The sequence below is a fragment of the Ipomoea nil genome, unplaced genomic scaffold, assembly GCF_001879475.1.
Source record: "Ipomoea nil cultivar Tokyo-kokei standard unplaced genomic scaffold, Asagao_1.1 scaffold0317, whole genome shotgun sequence".
Taxonomy (NCBI): domain Eukaryota; kingdom Viridiplantae; phylum Streptophyta; class Magnoliopsida; order Solanales; family Convolvulaceae; genus Ipomoea; species Ipomoea nil.
This window is the reverse complement of record NW_017616745.1, coordinates 3,342,029-3,360,274: the sequence shown is the minus strand read 5'-3', so window position 1 is coordinate 3,360,274 and position 18,246 is coordinate 3,342,029. Positions and strand designations below refer to the sequence as shown.

At 37.0% G+C, this 18,246-nt stretch overlaps 1 protein-coding gene across 1 annotated transcript; it reads left to right on the top strand.

Annotated features, from left to right (window-relative positions):
• Window positions 1-7,286: 7,286 nt before the first annotated feature.
• LOC109164646 (probable WRKY transcription factor 31) lies at window positions 7,287-10,672 on the top strand. Its single transcript, XM_019313172.1, has 5 exons — window positions 7,287-7,768; window positions 7,862-7,963; window positions 8,341-8,502; window positions 8,723-9,043; window positions 9,827-10,672. The coding sequence occupies exons 1-5, from the start codon at window positions 7,436-7,438 to the stop codon at window positions 10,553-10,555; spliced, it is 1,647 nt and encodes a 548-aa protein (XP_019168717.1). The 5' UTR covers window positions 7,287-7,435; the 3' UTR covers window positions 10,556-10,672.
• Window positions 10,673-18,246: the final 7,574 nt, after the last annotated feature.

Below are 18,246 nucleotides of genomic sequence, written 5' to 3'. Positions count from 1 at the left end.
TACATATTACTTATACCAAAGTTTGAGTTATTTACGAAAAAGTCACCATATTTTTTAATATTACATCTGATCCGTTAGATCTGGACAGATGGACGGCTGTGATTGGTTCTCATTCCTCCTCTGGGCATCTATTCTCACCTTAACGGGCCAATATATATATATATATATATATATATATATATATATATATATATATATATATATATATATATATATATATATATATATATATATTTCAAACTTAAATGTGTCATGTAACAAAACAGTGCAATCGTTGATATATTACCATGCAATGTATCATTATGTATTAACAATTGCACTTGTAATGTTGGCACTATACACTTGTAAAATTCTACTTTTGAGTTCATATTTATATATAATCGAGTATACTTATAATTATTGTTATTACGTAATGCATATTTACACAGAATAATTTTCACAAGAAACATGATTCTTATTGGAACCTGCACCTATATATTGCATGCATGTATGTATTCATGATGATGTGAATGATTTCTTATCTTGGAAACATCGAGAGACTTTGTGCTGACTAAGATTAACTAGGGTTAGGTAATGCTGTCTTGCTTTAACCTAATTGGATTACTTTCCCATTTTAGCTTTAATTAATTACTACTCCAAATAAGAAAATTAATTTCTGCACGCATGTTGCTTTTTTTCAAATTATGTAGCTGTAACAAAGAAATCTATTTGCACAAGAAAAGTTTTGTATGATATGATGTATCATATTTTGATTTATTGGTTATTAATTATTAAATTATAGAGTTTTTGATTTAATAATAATTATTTAGGCGGTGTTTGGAAACTCGGATTTTCGGAATTCCAGTATTTGGATGCAATTGAAAAATTCAGTTAATGGAAATTTTTTTCGTTGACGGGGGACAAATGTAGTCATTTTGGTGGCTCTTCGCAAATCTTCCAAGAACCTCGCAACAATTTTATATTCTAAATAAAATATTTAAAATGTTTAATTATACAATTCTACTATTATAGTTTTCTAAAAAATGAACCAAACAGACAAAGATAATTTTCTGTTGTGCAGCCAAACACGAGAAAGAAAAAATGTTTTCTAAAAAATAACTCATTTCCAAGAAAACATTTTCCTGCTTTCTAAACGGATCTTTAATCAAAGCCCTATGCATGTTAGGTCGGATTTATTTATCAAAAGTATTTAACATCTTTTACAAATGAATGAGTCTACATTTATTTATTAGGCAATTAATGAAGATAAGATGATAAGGTTGCTAGGGTTTGAAATTTTGGTTTAATATTATTGTTCTTGTATCAAATTCAAGAAGTAGAATTCTTTATTTTATTTATTTTAATACTATCCAAGAACTTAATAGACATTGCATTTAATTTGGCTATATATAGATATAAGTAAATTCAAATGAGAGCAGTGGATTTTTTTATTTTTATTTTTTTTTTTAATCAATTGGTCAGGGGTGGGGGGCGACTTCAAAAAACACAATCTAGCCAGGAATTGAAGGCAAATTATGCTGGACTCGGGACTCTACTTGGGTCTAAAATTATACAATTTATATATTGAATGTTCATAATTTTTAATATTAGATGTTCACAATTTACATGCTGAATATTCACAATTTACATACTAAATGTTCACAATTTACATACTGAATGTTCATAATTTTATATATTAAATGTTCACAATTTACATACTGAATATTCTCAATTTAAATTGTAAACATTCAGTATATAAATTGTATATTTTGATCAGAGTTCACTTTGCAAGATGACTCGGGTCCATGGCATAACTATCCGGAATTGAATGTCCAAGATATAATTTGATAGAGCCTCTTCCTTCTATGAATTGAAGCTAGAAGACTTATGATATGTAAATAAGTTTCCATATACATATACCCACTCAAATCCCTAATCTTTAGGCTTCCCAATATGTAAAAGATTCATATTTGTATATTTCATAACAACATTCAAGTGTGAAAGTAAGATTTGTGTAAGTAAAATTATTTAAAAATGCAATCATTTACTCTTAATAGTGCAAGTGATTCATATTTATATATTTCATAACAAGATTCAAGTGTGAAAGTGCGATGTGTGTAAGTAAAATCATTTAAAAATGCAATCATTTTACTCTTAATAGTGCAACTAATTTACATTTTCACATTGATGCTCTTAATAATAACGTCTTTCACATTGATGCACTTAATGATAACATTTGGTGCAATTAATGATAACGTTATGTGAACTTAATAATGTTTTTTTTTTTTGAATGCGAACTTAATAATGTTATTCGATGGTATTGCACTTTTAATACATTTTACTTGTACTTATTAGGTGCACTCTATAAAACTGTTACTTGCACTTTAACATAATTTACTTACATTTCAAATTAAAGTTCAATTATTTACAAAAAAATGCCACATTATTTTTAAAAAAACAGTGTTTTTGATATGTTATATCTATCCAGATGAACAGCTGCATGCCATGAGTTCTCATTCCTCTCCTAGGTATGTGGTTCTCAAATGATCCGTTATATGTATGTATGTATGTAATATATATATATATATATATATATATATATATATATATATATATATATATATATATATATGTATATATCGTGTGAAATGTCAGAAGATTTTCTAACCCATCTCTTCAAATAATTCACTTATATATATTCTAGACTAGATAGTATTGATATTAATATTAATATTTATAAACTATTTATTAAATCATGTGAATATCAAATCATCAAACCTAACCAAACCCTAATTTTCTTCGTCAATGCAGTGTGCCACGTGGGGATGAGTATAGAGTCAAAGAAATCTCAGTCAACTTTCTCTCCATCCTTAAACCAACATCCTTTTGTTTTTTTCTTTGTCTAATTTTGGCCTTCAAAAAGGGACAATAATCCGCCGCTCTCTTGACATTATCGTTATTTCTTGCTTCCACGTTTCATGTAATCATGTTATATATATATATATATATATATATATATATATATATATATATATATATATATATATATATATATAAAATTCAGTTAGCGTGCGTTTGAGTGTTTCCCGTGTGATTGTACAGTTAAATCTGAGCTATTGATCGTTCTTAAATTAATGTCTAGGATTACTAAAAATTTAAAAAAAAAAAACGCGGTGGCAATTTAGTAATTTTTGCATCTAGGTCAAATTTAAAGTGCATGGTTTTTGTGCTTAAGGTGTGTGATTTTTGTGCTTAAGGTGTGTGAGTTGTGTGCTTAATGTGAGTAGTTGTTGAAATTTAAGGTGCGTGATTTTTTTTGTTTTGGGTGCGTGATTTTTGTGCTAAAGGTGCGTGGGTTTTGTGCTTAAGGTGCGTGGATTTTGTGCTAATGTGAGTAGTTGTTGAAACTTAAGGTGCGTGATTTTCCTTTTTAAGGTGCGTCAACCACACGAGAAGCTATACCCGCACCTGAACCCTTCCATATATATATATATATATATATATATATATATATATATATATATATATATATATATATATTTCCATTTAATTAAATAACAAGATTGGAGCCCTTGTAGAGTGATTGAGTTGGTGAAAAGTACGATTTTTGTACTAGAAAATCACAAGTACAATTTCTTCTAACGCACATCTTTGAGTGGGTCTTGCTAGTGCGATTTACCATTCAGATGGCAACAACAAAATAATTGAATCACTAATATTGGTCTATCATTTTATTTAAAAATTAAAAGTGAAAATATTGTAATTGTACTGTTATTCGAATGTGAACTTTGAGAATCTTTTATTTGTATGGTTGCATCGTATATCTATCTGGTGGGTCATTTCTTGAATTGAAGAGTGAGTTGGAGCGGAAGAAAAAGTGTGTATTTGATTTTTGACAATATATGGAAAATAGAGCCACCTTAATCATATCCTTAAAATTTTCCCACAACCTGACAACGTATTACCTGCATCTGTTGACTATATATCATAAGTTTTGCATGTGAAATGTGAATATATATGAACTCAGCCATTGCTAGCTACCTAGAAGGTTCAAGCCATGATATCTCTAAGACGAAAAATTTTGGTTTGAAGTCAATTAGTAAAGCCCTTAGAAACTAGGGTTTAGATATAACTCAATTAATTGATTAATTCAAATAAGGTTGGTAATTTTATTTTGATGGCAATTGTAAAGTGTAAAATTTGATTTTCTAATGTTTAAGTACTTTAAGAAGCCTATATGTCGTTAAGACATATTGTATATGTAACTTACAATTTTCACTAAAATTCAAGAACTAGCCCGAGTAATAATTTTAAAATTATGATTAGTAGTTTTGAATCGGGCCATCAGAGGCTTGTCAAAGCTTGCAAGACCAACTTATCCCTTAATTGATTTCTAAGTTACTGATTTGCTCCTTGCCTTATTATGTGATGAAATGAATTGACATAACATGCTAAACTAGCTTGTAACGAAAATTTTAATTTAATTGAGAAATCCTTTTAGCTTACTTTTTTTTTTTTTTTTTTTTTTTTTTTTTTTTTTTTTTTTTGAGTAAAATCCTTTTAGCTTAGTAAAGTCCCTAGGATTGAAGGTGCTGAGGGCCGAGCCCCGAAACCCATTGCATCATCATTAGCTCACGCTTACGTTTTGGTTTGACCATTTCCCTTTATTGAGATATAAGAGATAGCAGCTAGAAGGTCATCGTGTGGACTTTGGGCGTCGGTAAGGCGTAGCAGTCTCTCTCTCTCTCTCTCTCTCTCTCTCTCTCTATATATATATATATATATATATATATATATATATATATATATATATATATATATATATATATATATATATATATATATATTCAGGTTCTCGTGCAGACAGTGCTTTCTGTGTGGGCGTGTAGTCTTGCACCATTAAGTTCGCATAAATTCACCATAAAGTGTCCGATAATGCATTATTAGGTGTTGCATTTTTTGTTGTTGTTGTTGTTGTGTAGTGCGTTTTGTGATACATTTTTAATAATTGTGTAGTGTATTTATACATACTTAATAGTACAATCTGCACCGACCGCATGGAAAGCCCTGTCCCTATGTGGCTGCTATTAGCAAAGTAAAACTTATGAACATATTTTAGATTACTTGGTTAGTTGAATTGTATCCCAAGAATGATATAGTGAATTATAGATTGCAAATGGAAAATGAAAGAGTTGGATTTTGAGACCAAATTTGGTTGGTATATAATCTACCATGGATTATTAAGAACTATATAGACCACAAATAATTAGGGATGACAATTGTGATTGCATTAAATAAAAATACATTTTCTTTATATACTAAAAACATATTTTCTCTATTTTTAAAAGGACTTAAGAGGTCAAGATTACCCATGTTCCTCGTAAGAAGAATGATGTGGTCAATGTGTTAGCTAAGATTATGGTTAGAAAGATATGCGATTGGATCGAGTTCAAGAGTCTTTTGAGTGATATTTGTGGAATTCTTGAGTAGGATAGGATTGATGCTATGCAACTCAGGAGCAGTTTAAGAACCGGAAGCTACTCGATTTTGGAGTCCTATTTTCAGCCTTTCCAAAAAAAAAAAAAGGGTATTTTCTCTATTTTTAATGTAGTGGATTATGTAATTTTTAAGTACATAAAAGGAAAAAGAGTTAATTCCAGCAATGGTCCTCCGACTATATTAATTTTCCAAAATTAGTCCTTGACTTTTAATTTGGACACTTTAGGTCCCTTGACTTTCAATTTCTTTCCAATTGAGGTCCTTTCGTCAGAATACGGTTAATTGGATTTTAAATGAAGGAGTAAACTCATCCTTTCACCTGCCAATGTATTATTCTTCATATTTCTCCCTTGTATACGTGATATATATGAAGATAATCTTAGTCGAAACCCTAGAATGTTCATCGTCGTTCCCCATTTGCTAGCTGCTCGTGTGTGTGTTCCTCCATTATTGAGATGTTTACAAGGTATAGCAGCGAAATACGAAGGGAGAAATACGAAGAATAATACATAGGAAGGTGAAATGACGTGTTTACCCCTTCATTTAAAGTCCAATGAACCGTATTCTAACGAAAGGACCTCAATTGGAAAGAAATTGAAAGTCAAGGGACCTAAAGTGTCCAAATTAAAAATCGAGGACTAATTTTGAAAAATCAATATAGTCGGAGGACCATTGCTAGAATTAACTCAAAGGAAAAATATAATGGTGCACGTTTAACCTAAAAATGATGGTACATAATATGATTGTTGTGGTGGCATGTAGCTGAAAATTACACCCTAATTACTTGTTCAACACAATCGTTGACTCCGAACTTTCCCGTGTCTTTATCATTTTAATCACGTGTGCCGCGCCGCACCGTTCGGGCCAGTGGATTTCCCAGATGCGCTTCTCACCGTTCGATCCTTCCAGTCAAACTCAGTCTTGACCGGCCACCACTGGGACCCACCGCCACCTGTTTCTAACCGTGACGCACCACCTCACGTAACTTTATCAAAACCCACCGTCACCCTCGCTCCTCTAGTCCTCTGCTCTACGTAACTCCCTCACCTTCTCTCCATAGCATTTTTCTTTTAATATTTTCATAATGCATTCAAAAATATCTTTATTATTTGAATTAGATGTATCCAAATTTATTCTTTTGTGGGCAAGAATCAAATTAATTTATATTAACACTCAAATATCTCTATTATCTAGATTAATTTCGGGAGCCTTTGATTCACGGAATATTAGTTTACCTTAGGGAATGTTAGATTGTTGGGTTTGGTTCAAAACTAATTACCTAAGAAATTGGAGGATTATCTTACATTTCCTTCCAATAGCTAAAAACTTAATGCGGAAGTTATGTGATATTCTCAGAAAAAATTACATAACCTGAACCAAACATATATTACCAAGCAAATATAACTTTAGTTATCTTATATAACTTGAACCAAACAACCCTCTACAGAGTTTGAGTTTGATTTTTATTTTTAAAATTTTTTACGCAGAGCATGTGATATTTCTGTTACTAAAGTTTGACTTTTATACGGGAAAAAGTCTGATCTAAACATTGAGCATTATCGCATTCGCACAATCCGCATGAAAAACTCATTTACTAAAATTTGACTTTTACAGAAAAAAATCTGATTTAAATATTGAGCATTATTGCATTCGCACAATCCGCATCAAAAACTCATTTACTAAAGTTTGACTTTTACACGGAAAAAAATCTGATCTAAACATTGAGCATTATCGCATTCGCATAATCCGCATCAAAAACTCATTTTCATATAATTACATTAGCAGTACACTTACCAACCCGTGTTAGTTCGGTTCACTCTGTTTTTACGTAACCCATCACCCTCTCTCCCCTTTTTATACCTCAACCCATATCTCCTTTGAAAGACTTCCCAACCACTTCATACAAATTTTTTCTCTCTTTCTTCCATTCTCAGATAGCTTTCTGTTATCTCCATTAATGGAGAAAGGAGGGTGGGGGCTAACCCTTAAGAGCTCAGAAAGCATCGAAAAACCGACGGTTTTTGGTTTTACCTCGACTCCGAGCTGGTTGAACCCTATCAAGAGTGGCGGCGGCGGTGGTGCTAGTATGTTTCCGGTGAACCTTAACCGGAAGGATGATCATTCCGCCGCCGCTCCCTCGGCGGCTAGCGAGAAACGGGCAGTGGCAGTAAATGAAGTTGACTTCTTCCCCGTGAAGAAGTTGCCGGCGGCGGAGGCTCCGGCGGTCCTTGTGAAGAAGGAGATGGGTTTCAATGATGAACATAACACCCGGCCGGATTTGAACGTAAACGTGAGTTCTTAAGCTGGAAAAAAAATGTTTTTTTTTTTTACCTGAATAATATTTGATTGTTCTTATTTTTTACTTATTTATATATATATATAGACTGGGTTAGAACTTGTGATTGCTAATAATGGTGAAAACGAGAACCAATCAACTGTAGATGGCAGTGCGGCGGCGGATGTGGAACGGCGAGCTAAGAGTGAGGTAAGAATGATCTCTCTCTCTCACACACACACACATATATATATATATATATATAAATGTTTCTTTCAAGAATAGTGAATAGTCATAATATGGTATATATGTCTGGTAGAGTTTATTTTAGAGCTTATAACTTATTTTAACTAGAAATAAGTTACCATTTTTGTTTGGGCTATAGAACATCCCTGTCACCACTCCTGATATCAACTGTAACACTCCTAATTTTAAGATCATTTTAAAACATTTAAAGCTTGCGAAAACAATTATGAATCTATCATTAATACCTAAAACAGAGCGGAATCTAAACAGGGGTGTCAATAAAACATAAGAGCTTAAAATAATAGCTTATTTCGTTTATTTTGAGGATTTTGTATCTGTAGGTGGCAAGATTGCAAGGAGAGGTAGAAAGAATGAAGGATGAAAACCAGAAATTGAAAGGGATGCTTTCTCAAGCAACTGATAGCTATGGCGCCTTGCATATGTATTTTCTTACACTGGTTCACCAACAACAACAACAACAAAACACCTCAACAACATACCAGGTAATTAATTAATTGCTGATTTGATTGATTAACTGCTTAATTATGTTAATCATTGGGATAATATATTGTTAGTTATGCAATTTAGTCTGATAAATATTTCTTGATATTGAGAACGAAGGGTTACATTTCATTTCATAAGGGACAATAATTTAGAGATAAAAAGTGAGATTTTCGTATTTGGTTAAAGATTGAATGATATTTATCGTTGTTGTACGTTCAGGTGGCGGATGGAAAGGGAACAGACGAGCCATTATCCCACAATTCTCGTACCTCGACGGGAGAGAGAACGGAATCTGAATCGCCTGGGAACAACAACGTAGAACCGGCGCCGTCGAGGTCGCATGAAGGGTCTGTTGGTCGTCGTCGTAGGGAAGAAAGCGAAGATTCTGAAACATGGCGGGGTAACAAAGTTCCCAGATTGAATAATCCTTCGAAACCTGTTGATGTTGTTGATGATGATGATCAAGCTGCTGCTGGTTCTGCCGCCGTGACGATGAGGAAAGCCCGTGTCTCCGTCCGTGCCCGGTCGGAAGCCTCCATGGTACTATACGCAGCTTATTATTACTATTCTTTTGGTGCATAAAGATATATGGCAAGTAAGAAGGATACTTTTCTCTAAACTCATCTAATAAGTAGTCAATGGCATGTTAAGACTTGTCAACTTATGCATGCTATTCTCAAATGGTTTCATCAAATTAAACTATAGATGGTGTAAATTAACTAAAATCCACCCTCAACAAAAGACCATAAGAAGGTAAATCAATCTATATATAATTTTAACAGTGCCTACATTGGGCACGACGGTGCATAGGTTGGGCATGACAGTGCCTACGTTGGAAACAACGCTATGCCTTAGCTAAGTTAAGTGTCAACATGGCACGATAGGTGCCTAAGTTGGTCACGACATTGCCTATGCCTTGGCTTAAATGTGGTGACAATGGTGTGCGATATCACCCATTATTAGAGGTTCCCAGGCCAACCGCCAAGTACTTATGAGGACAGTTTAAAAAATCAACCTACTTAAAGGTGGTATAAAGTAAAATTTCAAGGTAAATCAGCCTAGATTGGTGAGTTGGGTAAAACCTATGGTTCATCAAAGGACCATAAAGAGTTAAATTGTCTTGACCTGTCCAAATCATGAAGGTCTATCGATCACCCTACTGAGAGTCAATTTGTAAACTTGTGATTAACCAAACTTGACCCGACTATCTTTTTGTGTTATTGAGCCAACCTATGATTGCTATTATTTACTCTTATTATACACATATACATTGAAACTATATATATGTAAATAACTTATTGGTCTACTTGGTGGTGTGTGCAGATTAGTGATGGATGTCAATGGAGAAAATATGGGCAAAAAATGGCGAAAGGAAACCCATGCCCACGAGCTTATTACCGGTGTACCATGGCCGTTGGTTGTCCGGTTCGCAAACAAGTGCAAAGATGTTCCGATGACCGGGCGGTTTTGAAGACAACCTACGAAGGCACACACAGCCATCCCCTACCGCCGGCCGCCATGGCAATGGCGTCGACCACCTCGGCCGCCGCGAGTATGCTTCTCTCCGGCGCCGTGCCGAGTGGCGGTGATATGATGATGAACCCTAATTTCATGGGAAGAGCCATCTTTCCATCTGGTAGCATTGCTACAATTTCTGCTTCTGCACCTTTTCCTACTATCACATTGGATCTTACCCATCAACCCCTCAATTCCTTGCCTAATTACCCAAGACCCCAATTCCCTTTCTCTAATACCCCTCAAAATCCTCAACATTATGTTTCAACCCCTCAAGTTTTTGGCCAGGCAGCTTTGTATAATAACCAGTCAAAGTTTTCAGGGCTACAAGTTTCTAATATCCCTCAACACCCTTCCTTTGCTCATCATGGCGCCACCACGGCCGCCATCGCCGCCGATCCCCACTTCACCGCCGCCCTCGCAGCCGCCATCTCCTCCATCATCAATGGTTCACAGCACATTATCACCACCAATACCCACAGCAACCCTTCAAGCAATAGCAACCAGCTGACTAGCAGTTTTTTGCCGGCGAAATAATATTGGAATTTAATTTAAGTAATGTGTTACACCTTTGTCTCTATTGCTTATAACACTCCTATTTAATACTTGCTGTAAATTAGAATTTTTTTCCCTCCTCTTAAGGACTTGAAAATCGTAAAATTAGTGCCACTGAATTTCAAATAAAAGATCAGATATAATCGAGACTCAATTATATTATTAAAAAAATATGATTGGCGTGGTATTTCAATAATAATTTAAAATGAATAAAGATGAAGAGGCATAAGTTACAACATTGTAATTAATTTGGTTAAAGGCATTGGTCAAAAGCATGCAAGAGAGAAGAAAAGAGGTAGCTATTAATTAAGATCCATGAAGATGATGACAAGAATTATCTAATTCTTGAATTGTAGATTGCCGTAGTCAACAACTCCGGCCGGCGACACCTACGATAAAGCTAAGAGTGATCAAATAATTTTGATATTCTTGAAAATGAAAGTTGTTGGTGTAAACATAGAAATTTTAACGGAATTAAATTGACTAATAAACAAGTTGAAGCATTCGAAATATAGTTTCCTCTCTAGGGTTTGCTAGAGTTTTCTCCTCCCCTAGGGTTTGCTAGGTTTCCGACGGTTTCCTACGTTTTTTCCGGTGATCATCACTGTTTGGCGACGCTAGTCGCAGCGGGCAAGTGCGTATGGCAGCGACGGAGGGGGACGGTGTAGCGGCGCTGACACGACGGTGGGCGGACATTGTTCTAGACGAGGAGGAGGATGCCGTGTTTGCGCCGGCAGGGATGGCCGAAGGCGGTGGCCAGGCGGTGACGGAGCAGACGTGGGGCGTTGTGGGCCGTTTTCTGACGAACAAAATCATTAAGGCAGAGTATATGCGGCAAGTCATGGCATCCGTTTGGCAACCGGTACGAGGGGTTCAGGTTTCGGAAATTCAACCGAATCTGTTCCTCTTTGTTTTCTATCATGAGACGGATGTGGAGTATGTGCTGGAAGAGGGGCCGTGGTCGTTTAACAATCATTCGTTAGTTTGCAAGAGGGTTCCGGATGGTGTGATGCCGATTGATGTTGTGCTGGATACGATTGATCTCTGGGTACAAGTGCATGATTTACCGATGGGATACACGGGGATCCCGATTCTTGAGCAGGTTGGGAATTTTATTGGAACTTTTGTCAAACTGGACGAGAGGTTTATTGGGGAGCCTTGGATCACGTATTATCGTATTCGGGTGTCTATACCGGTTGATAAACCGATTAAGAGAAGGATGAAATTGCTGAAGAGGGATAGGACAACATGTTGGGTTAACTTCAGGTATGAGAGGCTGCACACTTTCTGTTTCTGTTGTGGTATGCTGGGTCACTCCTATAAGTTTTGTATAAAGGCTCGGGAAGCAAGAATACCGGTGGAACAGTATCCGTACTCTGCGGAACTACGAGTGGGAGGAAACCGAGGGCCACGGGAGATAGGGGACCCTTGGTTGGTTCCTCTCGGTGGAAAGCCGAAGGACTTTCCGATGCATGGGAATCCGAGCCGCCGACCGGTGGTACGGAGTAGCCCGGTTGAGGAGGCCGAGAGGTCCGAGACCGAAGAGGTGGTGGTGGCAGTGGCCAAGCGCCGCCGTGAGAATGGAGGGGATGGTACAGATGTGACGATGGTGGATGGCTCAAAAAACTTGTTTACGGCGGGTTCTGGATCACAGACCCGCCCAACCCAATGAGTACGCTGAGTTGGAACTGCCGTGGCTTGGGTAATCCACGGACAGTTCGAGAGGTGGTGGACATGGTGTCCAAAAAGCAACCCGACTTTGTATTTCTAATAGAAACTAAGGTAGCGCGAGATCATGCTGAGCGTCTTCGTGTTACGATTGGTTTCGAAGGCTTATTTTATGTTGACAATGATGGTTTGAGTGGTGGATTAGCGTTATTGTGGAAGAAGAATAATACGGCGAGACTCCTTAGTTACTCAAGAAACTACGTTGATATTGAGGTAACTATGACAGGTCATCCGGCCTGGAGAATGACGTGTTACTATGGTTATTCGGACCGTAATAGGCGTGCTGAATCATGGGATTTGTTGAGAATGTTGGCGGCAAAATCGAATCTCCCGTGGGTGGTGGTGGGGGATTTTAATGATTTGCTATACCAGTATGAGAAGAGAGGGGGAAATCCACATCCGAATAGCCTTCTTCGAGGTTTTGGGGAGACGATTGAGGATTGTGGATTGGCCCAGTTGCCAATGATTGGATACCCATATACCTGGGAGAAGGGGAAAGGGACTGCAAACTGGATTGAGGAGAGACTTGATAAGGTCCTAGTAACGAACGAGTGGCGCAATATAATTCCCCATGTAAAGGTTATGAATTTGAGAACCAGGAAGTCAGATCATTCAGCCATTTTTTTCACAGTTCATGAGGAGGTAGGGAGGGATGGGGTTAGAAGAAGGGGTTTTAGGTTTGAGATGGCATGGTTATATGATGAGGGATGTAGGGGTGTGGTGGAGCAGGCGTGGCAGGAAGGGAGAGGGCAGGGTTTACAGGGTTGTGTTCAATACTGTGGAAACCGGTTAACACGATGGGGTGGGGATCGGTTCCATAAGTATGGGAAACAGATTGTGCAGCTGAAACGGGATCAACAACGTTTGAGAGGATGCACTGACTCGGCCTCTCTTGTCGAGTTTCAGCGAATAGAGCAACTTCTGAGTCGCACTGAGGCCCAGGAGGATGCATACTGGAGGCAGAGGGCCAATCAGCACTGGCTCAAGGAAGCTGACGCCAATACCAAATTCTTTCACAGGTATGCCTCTCACCGAAAGAAAAAGAATACTTTACTTAGATTAATGAATGACAATGGGGATTGGTTGGAGGGGGATCCCATGAGAGATAGCATTCTGGACTATTTTAAGAATATTTTCAGCTCTGGGGGTCCGGGAACTGGAGATGATTTTTTTGGGGGGATAGAACCCAGGGTATCACAGGCGCAGAATGACTCACTATTACGGCCATTTAATCTGGAGGAAGTAAAGGATGCATTGTTTGCAATGTATCCGGATAAAGCACCAGGACCGGATGGAATGAATCCGGGTTTTTATCAGCATTTCTGGGATGTGGTAGGAGGGGATGTTGCGAGTTTTGTGCTGAACTGTCTTGAATCAGGTGACCTCCCGTCTGGCTTGAATGAGACAGATATTGTGTTGATCCCTAAAAAGAGTAATCCAGAGTTAGTAACTGATTTGCGCCCTATAGCACTTAGCAATGTCATTTACAGAATAATAGCTAAAATGATGGCTAATAGAATGAAGCCTTTGATGGAAGGAATAATATCTGAGACACAGAGTGCTTTTATCCCAGATAGATTGATAACAGATAATATTCTATTAGCTGCAGAAGTGGGGCACTTTCTGAATCGAAAACAGTGTGGATTGAGGGGCTGGGGTGCACTTAAGCTGGATATGGCTAAGGCGTATGATCGAATGGAGTGGCATTTTCTCCGTAATATGATGATGGCATTGGGTTTCCATGATAGATGGGTTGATTTGATTATGAAATGTGTGACCACAGTCTCCTATAGTATTCTGATAAATGGCTCAAGGAGTGACCCAATAATACCCACGCGTGGTTTGAGACAGGGAGACCCGCTATCCCCATATTTGTTTATTATCTGTGCGGAGGGACTCTCGTTGTTACTACAACAGGCTAACAGAGCGGGATTAATTCATGGATGTAGGGTAGCAAGAGGTGCCCCTCAGATTTCTCATTTGTTTTTTGCGGACGATAGCCTTTTATTCTTTAAGGCTAATGTGGAGGAGGCTAATGAGATAAAGAAATGCCTGACTGTATATGAGGATCTATCGGGACAGGTGGTTAACTACCACAAGTCGAGTATTTGTTATAGAAGGAATACGAGTAATGTGGATAGGGAAAGTGTGGCCCAAGTTTTGGGGGTGGAGCAGGCACCAAACTTTGGCAAGTATTTGGGTCTACCTTCGTTTGTGGGTAGGAATAAAAAGGCAGCTTTTGCATATATTGAGGATAAAATACGCCAAAGAATTGGGTCGTGGAATAAAAGGCTATTGTCTCAGGCAGGAAAAGAAATACTGTTGAAAAGTGTGGCACAATCTATGCCTACCTTCTCAATGAGTGTTTTTTTGCTACCTATATCAGTATGCACGGCTATAGAAAGAACGATGAATAGATATTGGTGGGGTTCTGGGACGGACAACCGAGTTCACTGGAAGGCTTGGGACAAGCTATGTGTTCCTAAGAAGTATGGTGGATTGAGTTTTAAGGACCTACGTGCATTTAATCTAGCTATGTTGGGGAAACAGGCATGGCGAATGCTCACTAAGCCTGATTCCTTAGTAGCTCGTGTTTACAAAAGCCGATATTTTCCCAGGGATACTTTCTTTGATGCGCAGGTAGGAAATAATCCCAGTTTTTGTTGGCGGAGTATAATGGCATCAAAGAGCATAATTTGTAGTGGGGTCAGACGAAGAATTGGGAATGGGGAAACTACATCTATATGGACCCATCCATGGTTACTGGATGACCAGGACCCTATGATACAAACAGAGATGCCTATACAGTTACGAGAGGCCAGAGTAGTGGGGCTAATAGATCAACAAACTGGTACATGGGATAATGAAATTTTATCAGATTTATTTCAACCTACGGATGTCGAGAGAATTATGAGAGTACCTGTATCCCGGGATTATAATGATGCATGGTATTGGTACGGGGACCCGAGAGGATTATATTCTGTGAAAAGCGGGTACAGACGATTGGTGGGAGATTATGAGAATAATCAAGGCCCCTTTATTAATTGGTTAGCTTTATGGAGACTAAAAATTCCACCAAAGTGGAAAATGTTCCTCTGGAGAGCTATTTGTGATATTTTGCCTACAACTACGAACTTGCTTTTAAAGAGGGTGGAGGTGAACCCATATTGTGCTATGTGTGGGATATCACATGAGAATACAATGCATGCATTAGTCTTGTGTGATTTTGCAAGAAACATTTGGGATCAATCCAACCTTACAATCCCCAATATTGTCACGGATATTTTTCATGTTTGGTTTGGGGAACTTCTAAATATTTTAGATTCTGATGGAATGTTATATGCAGCATCAATTCTATACAATATTTGGAAAGCTCGAAATGGTGCAGTTTGGGAGGCATTTTTACCACGCCCGGGGTCCCTACTCAGAGCCGCAGCGGCAGCCAAGACCGCATGGACTCAGTCCCGCCCAGCCGTGGCTGCCACTGCCACTGCTACGCTGCCGACAGAAAACCGCCACGCTGCCCAGGCGAGTCCCACCGCCGGTCGCGGTGCTGCCGACGCCGCCGGATCCTCTGTGCCGCCAGTGAGAAGATGCAGGGTCGATGCGGGATATCTACACGAGACAGGGAATGCAACTGTAGGGGCCGTTTTATTAGATGGAGATGGAGCCTATATCTCGGCACTAACCGCGCCGCTACCGGCCTGTACGTCACCACTTATGGCTGAGGCTTTGGCGTGTAAGGAAGTTTTATCATGGCTAAAGGATCGAGGTGAACAGAATATTGAGATCTACACGGATTGTTTGACACTACAACGCTACCTTACATCATCAACCACTGCGTTTCGCTCTTACGTTGGCTATGCCATTGATAGCTGCAGGCAAATTGCCGTTTATTTTCACTCATGTTCTTTTAATTATATTTCTAGATCGGACAATTATTTAGCTCATGCTTTAGCCACTACGGCTTATCAGCAACCTGATACTATGTACTGGGATACTCACCCACCAGACATTATTTCAGCATTTTTCTAATGAAGCACCGCAGAAAATTTTCAAAAAAAAATTGACTAATAATATTGGACTGCATATTATTTGAGCTTATACATCAATTAATTGAATTAATTTGGTATTGTATATGCCTACTTGACAATTTGTGTATACGAGTTCGTTAATGGGTCAACACGAAAACGCACAAATCCGATAAGGCTAAACACGGACACGACATGTGTTAGAATTTTTAGCATAAGATGACATAGAAAGTGGCTATTTTGTAATATAAATATATGCAGGCTCCATTTTCAATTTGGGTCAGCCAAAATGAATTCGGATTTTTGTAGTAAGACGAAGAGATTGATATATTGTAAGCTTCAATCAGATAATAGGTGAATGAGAAATTAATTCTTAAAATAGACTCATTTGAGTTGGAAATAAAGGTGAAAAAAATTTGTAAAAACATTTTTCCACATTGATTTGGGAAGTAGGTTTGCATCACTATATATATATATATATATATATATATATATATATATATATATATATATATATATATAAAAGAGCCTTTTAGAGACTTGTTAATTGTATAGCATAGTATATTTACTTACCATGGAATTTGACACCGACGTTAACGTTGGTGGCAATATAGTAATTATTAGATTATTAGATTAGTAGAGCTCATATAATCCTTGGAGAGGCAACAATGTGCTAAACTAGGCAAATAATGTTGTGAAAGTGTGTCCACCTTTGGAAGAACGATTGGTTAAACTACAATAGTTATGCTGTGCACTATGCATGGTGCATACGGTTGCAAAACGACGTCGTTTTGACTAAAAACGTTGAATTTGTGGATATTTTGTTCATTCATTTTAGATTTTGTGTTATTTATTCACTGTGGATATATAGTTATGAATTTATGGATATATAATTTAAATTATACACAAAAAAATGCTATTACCGAGAATCAATTCTGAATTTTATTTAAAGTGAGATACGAGTTTTATCAAAATATGTTATTTTTATAACCGTGTGTACCATGCAAACATAATTTGCAGCTAAACTAATACAAGGCCATAAGGGTCGGTCTTTACTCACATGTTAAAGTATTAGGATTGACTTAACCCATCTCTATATATGGGGTGGCGTGAGCCCACCCATAGCATAGTATAAACTGGGCTAGTATTTGCTCAAATTACTATTCACTTTTTCTCTCTTTTCTTGGTAAAATATTTAATTTATTAGTTAATTTTGAGTTATTTGATCACTATTAATTATTTGACTTAGTTAAAAAATTAATATAAGTATTTAGTTAATTAGCTTTCTGTAACTTTAAAATGCTAAAATTCAAAAAGCTGCTCAAAACAACTTTTTTAATTAAATTTTTGAGAAAAAAATTATACTAACCAACTATCAGCTAACAATTAATTTATCAAACACATTTCTACAATCAACTAATATTATCAACCAATATATCTTCTAATTAGCCTAATCAGCTAACAATTAACAACCATTTACCAAACATGACCTATATTTTTTCAATTATTTTTCACACAAAGTCAATGACCAAAAAAGTCACTTCACAAACCTCAAAGGGATATGATAAAAAGTAGTTGAGAGACGAAAAATAATATTTTCCCATTTGAAAATTCATGAAACTCATAGCCCACACAAATAGTGAGCAAAATACACCAAGTTGTACCTTTATTCACAATCATCCTCCATTATCATCATCACAATCCAATAATCTTCCCTAGCTAATATATATTTTCCTTTAAATGGTATAATAAAGAAATAAAGTTGCCATGAAAAGGATGACCAAATGGGTGGAGCATGATTCTCATATATACTCAAAGATTATAAGCTCAATGCTTCCCAACACCCTCTTAGTCAAACTTGTCGCACAAAATTTAATTTGTGTAATGTAGTTTACTTCTCATGTGTGATTTTTG

What these genes read in the sequence shown, in the direction of transcription:
- LOC109164646 (XM_019313172.1), top strand. Translation starts at nt 7,436, where the DNA reads ATGGAGAAAGGAGGGTGGGGGCTAACCCTTAAGAGCTCAGAAAGCATC. An exon ending in AACGGCGAGCTAAGAGTGAG is followed by an intron (nt 7,964 to 8,340) that starts GTAAGAATGATC and finishes TTGTATCTGTAG; the next exon opens with GTGGCAAGATTGCAAGGAGA. An exon ending in ACACCTCAACAACATACCAG is followed by an intron (nt 8,503 to 8,722) that starts GTAATTAATTAA and finishes TTGTACGTTCAG; the next exon opens with GTGGCGGATGGAAAGGGAAC.